General features: G+C 31.5%; 1 protein-coding gene across 4 annotated transcripts; it reads left to right on the top strand.

Moving 5' to 3' along the window:
* The first annotated feature begins 1,062 nt into the window (after positions 1–1,062).
* Positions 1,063–12,572, top strand: LOC123710108. 4 transcript variants are annotated; one of them, XM_045661813.1, is made up of 16 exons: positions 1,063–1,373; positions 1,530–1,645; positions 2,368–2,433; positions 3,530–3,583; positions 4,087–4,170; positions 4,599–4,682; positions 5,960–6,043; positions 6,339–6,428; positions 6,827–6,919; positions 8,193–8,264; positions 8,783–8,839; positions 9,170–9,250; positions 9,592–9,756; positions 11,429–11,538; positions 11,616–11,741; positions 12,368–12,572. In XM_045661813.1, the coding sequence occupies exons 1-16, from the start codon at positions 1,184–1,186 to the stop codon at positions 12,507–12,509; spliced, it is 1,614 nt and encodes a 537-aa protein (XP_045517769.1). In that variant the 5' UTR covers positions 1,063–1,183; the 3' UTR covers positions 12,510–12,572. The 4 variants fall into 4 exon arrangements, with proteins under 4 accessions (XP_045517769.1, XP_045517777.1, XP_045517787.1 ...); XM_045661821.1 differs by lacking the exon at positions 9,592–9,756; XM_045661831.1 differs by lacking the exons at positions 9,170–9,250; positions 9,592–9,756.
* Positions 12,573–12,969: the final 397 nt, after the last annotated feature.

Below are 12,969 nucleotides of genomic sequence, written 5' to 3'. Positions count from 1 at the left end.
GTAATAAGTTTACTACAAGTTATCAATAAGGTTATGTATTTGTTAAGCTTTTAAAAATTTTATAAGCTTTTAATAATTTTATAATATGATACTACCTATGGTTTGATTTGTATTATTTTATACATCATTTAATCGAATTTAATACAGATGCTTCATCCTACTAATGTTGAAAGAAAACTTTATTAAATTGAACTAATTTTATAATTAAATAGTGACGTTTTACGTTCCGTAATAATTTTTTAACTCCTATTACTCTTTTAATCAAAAAATACACGAGGCTGTCCCAATTTTCTATCTATAATAAGCAAAAATTTATAAATTATAATAAAATAAACTAACACGTGTTTCATACAAATGTAATAATTGAACTTTTTCCATATTCTGATGTCAATCAACTTAAAATCTACACGACAAAATCTTTCACGAATTATTCCTCGCTGATGATCATAAAAAATCCTAATAAACCATGAATAATCTAATTTTACGCATCGCTTTCTATTCACTCATATCATTATCATAACATAACATTAATTTTATTTTTCTAGGCCTCATCTATTAATTTTTAATCTAGACCAGTTTGCTTACAGTTTCGAATGCTTCATTACATCACTTGTCTCACAACAATCAAATTAAAAAAGGAGAAATTAGTAATAATTAGTACTTACAGTTTATTATCGATATTATGAAAAAAGCTTTCTTTTAAAAGAAAACACCTTCTAACCGGATTGAAGCTATGTTTTATTATTATAAACTTATAATTATTTTATTCATACACTAAATATTTTTATACTAAGCCGTGATCATTAATCGCACTTCGAAATAGTACCCACATGAATTTTCGCTTAAGTTCCTCAGTTTATTTTCATCTACCTTCATTGAACGTACAAAATCATATCTGGTTATTAAACGAATTATATATTTCTTTAGTAATAACATTAAAGAAAATATAATAATAAATTGGCAATAATTTATTAAATATTTAAATTAATATTTATTATAAAGATACATCATCACACCGCCTTTTGTTTCTTATTTTTAATCTTTTTGTTTCTGTGGGTGGGAAACCGGATGAGCACACGCATCCACTGTATAGATTTTTTTCTTACTTTAGTTCAATTCTACGACGACGTAATTAGTTACCGAATTAGTAATTTATTAATAGGACTTCTTGAAACTTTCAACCATGGAACAGGGATTATGGGTTTTAGTAGAGTGGGTGGATGATGATTCACAAGACACAAAAGATTTTTCAAGTTATAGCGTGGTAAATGTGGCTTTGATAGACAGCAATGAGATAAGTGAGGGGAAGATTGTTCTAGTTAGAGATGGTGTTAAGGGAAAACCGAGGAGAGGACAAGTACATAAGACTTCAGGTTAGTTAACCTTTGTAAAATATAAACCTACTATTACTACTACATGCTAATCGTAAAAAAACGTCCGTTATTGTCTACCGCTATCGTAACACCAAGTAACGGTGCAATAATTACTTTGTTTTTGCTGTATTTCTTATTATTTTTTTTTTATTTTAGAAGTGAAAAGCTATTTAGAAGAATTGTTGGGTGTTTTTTTGGGACGAGACAAAAGGTTACAACATCTGGTACCACTTGGTACGGACACGAACGAAATAGAAAAGCCAGAGGAAATGGTATACGTAATATTACTAATATATTATAATATTCTTGTATACTACTGTCTGGACATTTCATGGTTTAATCTAAAAATTATTGTTTATGTATACTAAAAAGTTATTTCTTTGTCTTGCACCCTGCATGTGTAATTGTTTATATATAATTATGATATTTAAATCCTAATCATCTTATTTTTCTTATGAAAAAAATAACAAACTTAGTTATTTTTATTACTTCTATACCTACTCAGCAGTATTGGCCTAGTGGCTTCAGTGTGCAACTATCATTCCTGAGGTCGTATGTTCGACCCAGCCAATGGACTTTCTGTCTATACGCACAGACATTTTATCCGCTCGCACGAACGGATAAAATTGTCCGCATGTGTTGGACCAAAGAAAGGCGACTGAGTATGTCGGGCACAGAAGGTTGATCACCTACATACGTAGAAAAATAAAAAAATGATCACGAAAAATCTTAGGACTAGATCAAAAATGTTGCAGCGCCACTGATTTTTTTATTGATATATAATTATGTATTATTATTACATTTTTTCCTTATGTTGCTGTGTAGAAAGACGGTTTCCTTGAATTTCGGTTGATTAAATTGGCATGGATCAAACCAAAAATAAAAGGCGCGTACTTTTTTAAAGATGCAACGCTCATAGAAAGTTATCACCAAATCATTATATTTATGTACATACATGAATAATTAATACCCATCTAAATACATATATTTTCAGATCCTACCTCTAATCAGTGAAAGTGACTTCATGCAAGATGATTATACGGACAACAGTGACAGGGAGGTCCGTATGTACTAACAATTGTTTTGAATACTTTATCGGATAACGCTTTGGGTCATTGGAATGGTGCTATATTTAACCGTGTTCATGCGAACAAAAAAGCACTGTTAACGTAGTAAAATTACATGTTTTATTTAGTTCTGTTTTCGTTTTGATCCCGTAAAAACATCTTATATTATATATTCCTTATCTAAGTATCTTATCAGCCGTACTTATAAAATTCTACAGTTAATTTTATAAGTAAGGCCACCATTATTACCTATACCATTTAGTTATTTTTTTTAAAGTATTCCTACAGCTACTCATTAAACAATATTCAAACAATTACATTATACACAAAATCCAAAAACGGAATACACATTCAAACATAAAGCACAGTTTTATCTATTTATACAAAAAATATAGCAAAGTACAAATTCATACTAAATTCTAGATTCATTGATCATTATAATAAATATTTAATATAAAGGTAGCCAATTTTTCCAAAAGCCATTTTTAATAAAAGATACCAGAGTTGTTAAAATATTTTTAAGCATTCTTTAGTCACATTAAATATATATATTTGCTGGTAATTTGTGTTATAATCTAAAGTTATACTAAGTCATAAGTCATGGCTGAGTTGCGTGAATAGTTTTTATTAGACCGAGGAATCTGGAATAGTTGGGAATATGTTCTAAAAAAGAAGCAACCAATCGAAAATCTTTATATGAAAATGCTTTACCTTACTATGTTAACGACGTTATCATTATTCGAGATGCACCGTTCTGTAAATATCATTATTATCCTAGGAATAGTTTGAAAGACGAGTTCGAGTAGAGTAAAATAAAATTTGTTTATTATCAGATAAGCTAACCGATTTCAAGTAGGTATGTACAAAAGTATGAAACACCTAAAAGTTATCCGTCATTAAAAATATTATGTTAATAGAACTCGTTAGACGAATTAATAATTGCGTTTATGTCAATAGTAATGAAGTTTTATTATTTTATTAATTGAGTTTTATATACTAAATAAAATAGTACAATTTTGAACCAAGTAAAGTATCAGTAATATACTTCAATAAGCTAAGCTTCATTTGTTTTTTTTTATATTTTTCCAGATCTCATCCATTGAGTATTTCTTCGGCAACAGTGCTAGTGATTCTGACGCTGAGGTATATAAATTATAATTTTGTAAGTAAACTTAGATTTTCATGGCCTTAAAACCCTAGAAGACGTGTAAGATCACTTATTTATATCATTGTTTACGGCGAATTGTAATCACAAACGGTACAAAAAATCGATTGGCAAAATAGAACAATATTTTTTTTTTTAATACAAACAGTATAACCGTGAAACGGAACACTAATATAATTCAACACTAATTTAATAAAACATTGGGCTATTAGCTACATTTACAGTTAAAGCCTGAAAATATATTTTTACCTGTCATTGATGATGACTCTTAAAACTATTTTATTATACACCTGAAACTGTCAAAATGCCCAAGTTTCGGTAGAAATATGTAGAACACCATAGCTAATATTGCGGTAATATTAAGTGCTGTAAATTCATTAAAGCTGACACGAGGCTGTAAATAGGGTTCTTCGTTTATTTTATATAGTTAATATATAACTCTAATAATAATATTTCAGTCAAAATATTGCTATTGTTTTAGGCCGCACCCCAAAACGACCAAAGTGGTAATGCCGTGCAAGAAACAAATGACAATCATTCTAATAACACACCAACCAATCCAGAGGTCCGTATTTCATAAATATGCCTTGAAAAGTTTTAGAACTTAGTCGGAAAATTGCTAGAGCTATCCGTATGATTTAACTACAGTGTTTGTAAAGAAACAACTGCTCACGTTATTAAGGAAAACATTGTGAGGAGACAGACATGACTTTGACCTTGATCTTGCGTAGAAAGCTTAAATTACCGACTTCTTTTTTAACATGCTATATGACGCCCAGTTTCAAACAAAGCCACTGAGTTTTATAGTATTTTCTCAATCTCCAAATAGATATTGAGTCAGAAAAACGACATAAAATATAATTTACGATTAATAACAATTTCACGTTATACACATTCAGTTTTTGAAATCTTTCAAAGATAAATGTCGATATTCAAACATAATATCTTTTAAAATATTTTTTAAACTAAGTTGTGAATAATATTTTCTTTAAGGCAACGCCTCAAACTGAGACAAGTCGCCAAGCATCACAAGAAGGAAATAGAACCGATAATAGTAATACAGAAACTAATGTAGAGGTTTGTAACTATATATACTTTTGTACATTGTATATTACGTATATATAAGTGAACTAATTGAAAAATCTAAATATAAGTTCACATAGTTAATCGTACATTTTATTACTAGGAATAGAAGTAACTGTCATATATCACGGCTAATTCTGTGTGTAAATAAATGTGTTTTAACAAACAGGAATTGTACGCTCTCTTCTTGAAGGATTCTAAGTATTATTGGTTAGGAAATACTTCAGTGGATAGCTGGTTCCATATACTGGTAGTACCCGGTAAAACTACCTTAAATAAAGCTCAGTTGTGGAACGACGGACGTGGAGGTAATACGGGAGGAATTTCGTATTCTTCCTCGACGTCCGATGATGAAACTCAGCTGCAGGTATTTATCCGAACAACATGGACCACACTTTGATAAATGCGGTAGAATATACAAAGAGACCGTTGGCAAATCTACGCAACGCTAAAAGATCAAGCCGAGAGGAAAGTGACTGGTCATCGACGTTTCGAATCGCTCTTAGCTGAATACAGTCAAGTAGAAGGAGCTGGTACTAGGGTTATCGCCCAGAGGTCGATATCGAGTATCGCTTGCCGCGGGGAACCGCGCCGCGGGGGGCGTTACCAAATATAAAACTTAATGCGACAATTTAAAAACAAATAAAATGTGGAATTAATAAATCTCTGTTTCACCAACGTTATAATATTTCCGCGAAAAGAGTGGTAATTCGTTATACGTTCTAGTCATTCGTCAAAATGTGCCGTAGTAATGAGCGGCTACTATGTCATCTAATTAGATTAATTATTTTATTTTTTAACTATTTACACTACATAACAATGCTTAAACCGTCAAAAAGAAAAAAAATAGCTTTCATTTGATATATATATATATATATATTTATAATAATGAACTTAGTATCCTCCTTACACTTTTTTATATTTCTTGAAAAAAAAGGAATTTTTCTTTACGACTTTGTTCCCCGTGACAATCTGTGTCTGCTTGGGGTTCAATAAGTTTCATTCTCATTTCCTGCTGATTTTTTGTTTAAATACAATTTTGGATATACATTATATTGGAAAATAATAACATGAAATTTAAAAGCTTAGTTAAGAAATTAATACATATTATTTTAGACTACATAGATTTTTTTTTTCAATCAAAATCTACTTCATGATACTCGTAATTTGTTATAATAAACAGAAAGCGACATCGATTCCAAGTAAAGGGAAATAAATAAATAGAAAATATTTTGATAAAACAAGCTTTTAATGTTAATTGTTACTTTTAGACTTCATCCCCAAACATTCAAAGTTGCCAAATATCACAAGGAAGGAATACAAACGACAATAGTAACATTGTAACGAATATAGAGGTTTGTATCTTTATGAAATGATAACTGGAAAACTGAATAAGTAAATATTACAGCTTTTGTGTGGTTTATAAATTATAAGTAGCTACTTTACCTAAGCTATTTAGCGTATATATACGCACGTACATGTTTTTGTAGAAATCAAAGGAACCAACGAAACTAACAAATGAAATTTAATCTTGTTCTTTGTGCTATAAGAAGATCTTAAGATCATCATATATTCATATAATGTTTAGCTACGTAGCTGAGGATTTTAGCTTCTTAGGAGTTTTTCATTATTTACATTTTTTATTTTTAGACGTTACCAAACGACCAAAATGGCCAAACGGCACAAGAAAGAATAAGAATCGCCAACAACACTCAGCCTGATATAGAGATATCAATAGAGGTTCGTACCTACATATAGCAGTGTTGATATAGGTGTTATACGTACTAGATTTACTGACAATAAATAATATGTTATTTTATACTATGAATATTTGGACAAATTGTAAAAATATCCTGTTAAACTAATTGTAGTTGAATCATATCATTATAGACTTTTTGAATATAAATGGTAGGATTAAACTAAATTTAGTAATTTGGCTTAGGATACATTTGGATCGGAGTACATAACTATGTATTTCCAAGACCATAAATATGTATATATATATATGACCAAAATTATAAATTTAAATCAAACAAAAATTTACAGTGTAACAAAAAAAGGGAATATTAAAATATGAAAAGAGGAAAATGTAAGAAATATATATAATACATGTTTCTGAGATTAAAATTTTCTTTTAGGTTACATCACAAAGCCACGAAAATCGTAATCTATCGCTAGAAGGAATCGACGAATTGTCGATGTCGAATAGTAATACTGCAAGGAATCAACCGGTTAGTTCATTAACATACTGTAAGTGTTTTAAATTTAACTGGAAAACCCTGAAAATGTTTGTAAGTTAGTTTGATTTCCACTAATTACATATTTACGATATCAGTTAGTTACATGTTGCAGTGAAATACAATGTAAAATGGAGTTCTTTTGTTTTTAATAGTTATTTAGAATCACAATCAAAATAAGATATTTTCTTAGATTCCACAGTCTTGTTTGTTATGAAGTCGAAACTTTTGTTGATATTACATCGTAAAAACCATAAAGATATTGCACGGTATAAAAGATTAATGGGTGCGTGTGTGTATGTCTTGAGCGTGAAATAGTTGACCGGGGGAACGGAGTTTAAAATGATTATAATTTTTTCTTTCCACTAAGAAAGATTTTTTTAAATAATTTACTTCGCCGTCCACTGACAACGACGTCGACTAGGCGGAGCGGAAAGCGAGAAATGAAGAACTCTCCGTTCATTTTCTGCCTAGTTCTCGCTCCATCCAGCTAGGTTGTACGTCCTTTTGCGAGCGGGGAGCTGAGCACCAGTATTGGGCAGCCCTCCGTAGCATCAAGACGTTTTTGTGAATTTTACTATATCAGATCACTATTTCTAGTGAAGATGATTATATTAATATGGTAAATAAAATCTTACTATTGTATCACTCTAAAAAGAAGCATATCCGGCGCAAGACAAGATTTTGATCAATTATCACATTCGAGAAAGGCCCGCAAAAGGAGATCTATTACGAATGTACAACCATTTGCAAGACGACTCCGTTCAAAACTAGTTTTCAAGAGCATACGCAGCGGTCTCCGCTTTACTTGCTTGCTCCGCTCTGCTTTACTCTTTAGCAGCGGAAGTAATTGTATGAAATATAATAAAACTAGTTCAGCGACTTTCGTAGGGAGTCTGTGGGATACTCGCTCAACTCGCTAACATCGTATGTGACTCTTTCAACTCGCTCACTCCGCTCCGCTCGTTTCCCCTTTTGTGGAAGCACATGTATGAAAATAATCCTTACGAGTATATCGAAGTCCATAATGAGTCCGTTCCGCTCCCAGAGAAAGGCGGCCATGAGGATGATGAAAAGTTAACCTATGAGTGGCGACTGGCCGGCCCAAAATTTAGTAATTGTCCGGCTGAGCTACACTTGTCAAAAAAGTAGTGGAGTTGTCAAGGCCCTTTAGGCCAAAACCGAGATTATTAAAAGAAATAGGAACTGTAATATTAATTTCTAGCAAAGCAATTATTGAAAGAAGCTTCTTAGTTTATTTTTTTAGGTTACATCTCTAAACGACCAATCTGGCCAAGCATCGCAAGAAAGATACAGTAACATGGAAACTAATACAGAGGTTCGTATCTGAATAATAATTTTGAAGGTTTTAAATTAACAGTCGTGCGTTGGAATCACTTGTCTTTCCATGTGCGTATTGAATACTCGTACAATGAAGAAAAACATCGCGAAGAAACCGAGAAAGCTGAAACCTACTTGCGTATTTAGTTAAATAATATCACGAAAAAGATAAAAATATCTTAGGCCAAGAGCGTTCCACCACTGGTTATTTTTTCCTTAAACCATTATGTATTTATTTATCTATTCATGCCTATTTCCCGAAGGAGTAAGCAGAGATCATGGATCTCCGCTTGCTACGGCATGAGATACCTCTAACACCTTGCTCGTGATATGTGGATGAACGTCAATTTCATGACATTCACCGTGCTCGTCGGTTAATAACTTAATTTTTATACTAGGAATATTTTTATTTTATTATCATAAATTATTCAATAACGTATTATTAAGATATTTCTTGAAATATTACTTATATTAATTTTATGTTGCTCATTGAAAGAAACTTAGAATATTTTCTAGGCTTATCACCATAACGACCTAAGAATGAGCAACACTCGTCCTAAAACTTATATAGAGGTTCGTATTCATATACTATTCTAACATTTTTCATTAAACTCCTCATAAAGTTTAATATTTATCTACTTAATATAAGGAAGTGTAGAAGTACTAGTGTGATTATAAATATAAGTATCGTTTGATCAAATCATTAATTGAAATCGATTTAGATTTTTCTAAACGTTCAAATGTTAATATAACAATCAAATATAAGAAGAAAATTACGGCGACCGTTTCATTGTATAGTCCTCAGTCAAATAAAGCTATTAACGAACCGATTGTTCGGTATTAAATTGAATTTGAGTAAAACTAGGACTCTGACGGGCCTAAAAACGATTGTCTTCGTTTCAGTTTGCACCCGAAATTCACAAACATGGTTACGTATTACAAAGAGGAATTTTACATCGTATAAATCTGTATACTAATTTAAGGGTTTGTATGCTATATTTTTAATTATGTTATTTTGATTAGCGGAATTACGATTTTATCACGCAATAGTAAGTTTTGCAAAATCTTCTTTCTGTAGAAGTTGTGTAGGGAGATTTCTTTACAACTCCGTATAATGTCACATATGCACTAAATTGCATTTTAAAAGTACATCTACTAAAAATCGGTTTAAATTGAGGAGAATTTCATTTATTGCAAATAATTTTTGCCCATTTTCCTTTGATTTAAGAATTCATTGCAACGATTATAAGCAATATAGATCTACTGTTAGATATGTAGGTTAGGCCCTAAGCGACTAATTTATAAAACAAAACTGTTTTTTTTAGTATAATCCAAAAGGTAAATTAATTTGTGATAAACTACTTCAAACTGATTTGACTATGAATATGGGAAATTCTTACCAACTTACCCATAATTCGCCACTTCAAGAGCAAAGCATTACCCAGTCGGGTACAGTTGGTACTGCATCTGCAGGAACTATTACTGAAATGGTACGTACGTAGAAAGAAAAGAAAACTTTGAAAGATGTAAATGTGAAAAACGTATTTTTGAGCGTAATCCTTGAGATTGATTTGCTCCAGTACAAACAATTTGTATGACTCAACACTTAGCGATTAAAAAGAGTGGCGGAAAGTTTCTTGCCCGTTCTATGCCCTTGACTTGTGAACTGGTAGAAAATGTAAATTAAAATTAATTTAACTTCTTTTCCGACGTTCATAAGTGTACCTACTTGTTTACCTATATGAATAAAGTTATTTTGAGTTTGAGTTTGAGGAAAGCGGACACACCCATGTACTGCGTGATACAGTATAGATAACGGCGAACATCTGGAACAAATGTCCTTGCCTGCGCAGAAGCGATTTTTAGGTATCACTTGGGCGCGAGAGTGACGTGTCGATCGCGATTGGTAAATTAGTAGACGTTTGTGTCCCGCGCTGTGTACGATACGCAAACTTTCCCAACTCCCTTGGGAGTTCCCCCTTCCCCCCCCCCCCTCAAGAAGTTTGCCGGTATCTGTAACGACTATAGTTAATTTAATAAACTATATATAGTGCGCTCTCGAAATAATAATAATCCAGTGGTGTCACAAGCCTGTATGGGTCTTGGTCTGATTGCAGATTGCATCTGTTTTTTGATAAATTATTTCATAGAATAGTAGGTGTTCAGCCATCTCTCTCTGACACATGTTAACGACTTTTAGATTTGAGACATGCCGGTTTACTCTCAATCTTTTCCTTGACCGTACGAACGAGTGTTAAATGCGCACATGGACATTCATAAGTCCATTAGTGCACAACCGGGAATCGAACTTACGACCTCAGGGAGGAGTCACATGCTGAAGCCACTAGACCAACACTACTTTCACTCTCCAGAAACCTCTATTCGTCTAAGTATGTATAGTATATACACTATTCCTTACTTGTTACCCTTCTTATTAAAATCTTAATCTGTTTACACAGAGGCGGGATTTAGTTTCTTAGAAAACATGAAAATAAAGTGTTATTGAGAGTAATGAGTGTTTTACATGGCTGTAAGAGTTTTAAAGTAAAGTCACTAATCATTAATTTAAAAAATATATATAATTCGATTTTTTTTTAAGGTGCCTCTATAATGTGGCACAGTAGATCATCAGTTTTAACAACAATAATTATAAATATCTTAACTATTGTATTATATAGACATGATTATATTTGCATCCCTATTTGAATACGGCAGATGTGTTTTTTTAAATAATTAATCAATATGTTATATGAATGTAACACTTGATTTATTTATTAAAAATATTGATTCACATCAGTTACTTGACAAAAGTCGGTTACAGATTAGTAGAATCGACGATGACGTTTAATTTCATATCGCCATCTTGCCTAAAGAAGTTTTGGCGGGTTCTTGAAACCATAAAAGGTTTATTTACGTTTTTGTTATTTTATTTTTTATGACATACGATAGGCTTAGTTCGCTTTAAGTCTCATCCTGAACCTTACCCTAAATGGTTACCCCATCTGATATATATTATTTGCTTGTCTGAAATTGATATTGAAACGGAAGCAATTCTTTAATAGTAATTAATGTATATATAAATCGACAGACTAATTAAATGTACACTTTCTCGGCGTACCATTATGCTTAATTATGATATGTATATATATATATATATTGTAGATACCTATCGGAAGAGGTAACGCAACGATACCAGCTCCACTCTTAGATGTAATTGATTGGACGTCGTACTCAATTGCCACTCGGATGTTACTACAAGCTGTATTTCCGAGGTAAATTTATTTCGAAGATGTCTGATGACTGATTAACATATTTACGTGTCTTATTTAATTTCAATTATCTATTTCAGAGTACTAATAAATAACTCAATAGCGATGGCCGATAGGTCTGCAAAAAAGTGTTTCGATCCCGTGATTGTGAACGACATAGCGAACATGGTTTCTGACAGATGCGGAGTGCCAAAGAGAGTAGTGAGGTACCCAACTAATATTCAAATAACGCACTAGGACCTAGATAAGGAATTGTTTACCCGAGCGTTCGGATGCAAATATAGTACGCTTAAAATATAATTCAGCGCTATCTAAATTAATCATAAGTTCCTTTTTACATATCATTTCACATTTATATATATAATAATAAACAATATGATCATTCTCGTAACCAACTTATACGTAACCTTATTCACTCATGTCACAAGCAATAAATAAATGTAACAGAATGATTTAATTTATTTAGAGTATGTAGATGTAAATTTTTTTTTTTTAAATAGTCATATTTTCATTTGTATCCTAGATAAAAATTCTTCCTTATAATAATGATTTAGTTTAGAGGATGATGGAAATGGGTAGGTAAAAAGTATAGGTATAGTAGAACTACTAAATCAAATTTAAATTATACCAACAGCCTTGCCCTATTTTAAATGCGTCTTTCTGTCAAATTGAATTCAAGATTCATATGAAACAAACAAAAATATAGATAGTTAAAACAGTGTAATAGGACTGACTGAGATTATATGAATAATATGTAGAAAATAAATAAAAGTCAAGACAAAATGTATCCCTTTTTGGGAGTTTGATAACTATAATAAATAATATGTTTCAGGAGATTTATAACAACCAATTGTGTTGACGAAATCAAACTTTATCGCAATCGTCAAATTTTTAAAAGGCTACGTCAACAGAACCATGAAATCGATCCGCCGTCTCCAGCCTCATCAAATGAAGATTCTAACACTAGTGAGTAGAGTATCACCTGAGTAATACCTCTTCTATAAATAAGGATGACAAATAAATTTACATGCAAATCACACTGTAGTCTTATTTTCTAACCCGTTGCTTATGAATTTATATTCAAGTTATTTTTTAAAATAAAATTCCATTCCGTATAAATAACAAAATTCACTTATATTAGATATATAAGTGTAGGTATAATGATTCTTTTTAGTTTTGATCTATAGTATTACTGAATGGCTGGCTGGCTTGGTCAAAATGACAGTTCGTGTCGACAAATTTTCATACAAATGTAGTTTTCGACTTTCTACATAACCTACTGTCAAGGCATCTTAACTAAGCCCCCAGGTAAAGATATAAAATGCTTCATTAAATCAAGCATTTTATATTTTATATAGTCTATAGATGATATATTTTATTTAGTAATTGCTGTATTAAAATTGATGCTATCTAGACATATTCGTGTTACAAATG

Source organism: Pieris brassicae, chromosome 1, assembly GCF_905147105.1.
Source record: "Pieris brassicae chromosome 1, ilPieBrab1.1, whole genome shotgun sequence".
Classification (NCBI taxonomy): Eukaryota; Metazoa; Arthropoda; class Insecta; order Lepidoptera; family Pieridae; genus Pieris; species Pieris brassicae.
Note: the sequence above shows the minus strand (reverse complement) of the source record. Positions and strands in the feature narration are given on the sequence as shown.

Excerpts from the sequence above, each read along its gene's own strand:
- LOC123710108 (XM_045661813.1), top strand. The coding sequence starts at position 1,184 with ATGGAACAGGGATTATGGGTTTTAGTAGAGTGGGTGGATGATGATTCA. Across the intron at positions 1,646-2,367 it reads TAGAAAAGCCAGAGGAAATG|ATCCTACCTCTAATCAGTGA; the intron begins GTATACGTAATA and ends ATATATTTTCAG. Across the intron at positions 6,920-8,192 it reads ATACTGCAAGGAATCAACCG|GTTACATCTCTAAACGACCA; the intron begins GTTAGTTCATTA and ends TTATTTTTTTAG.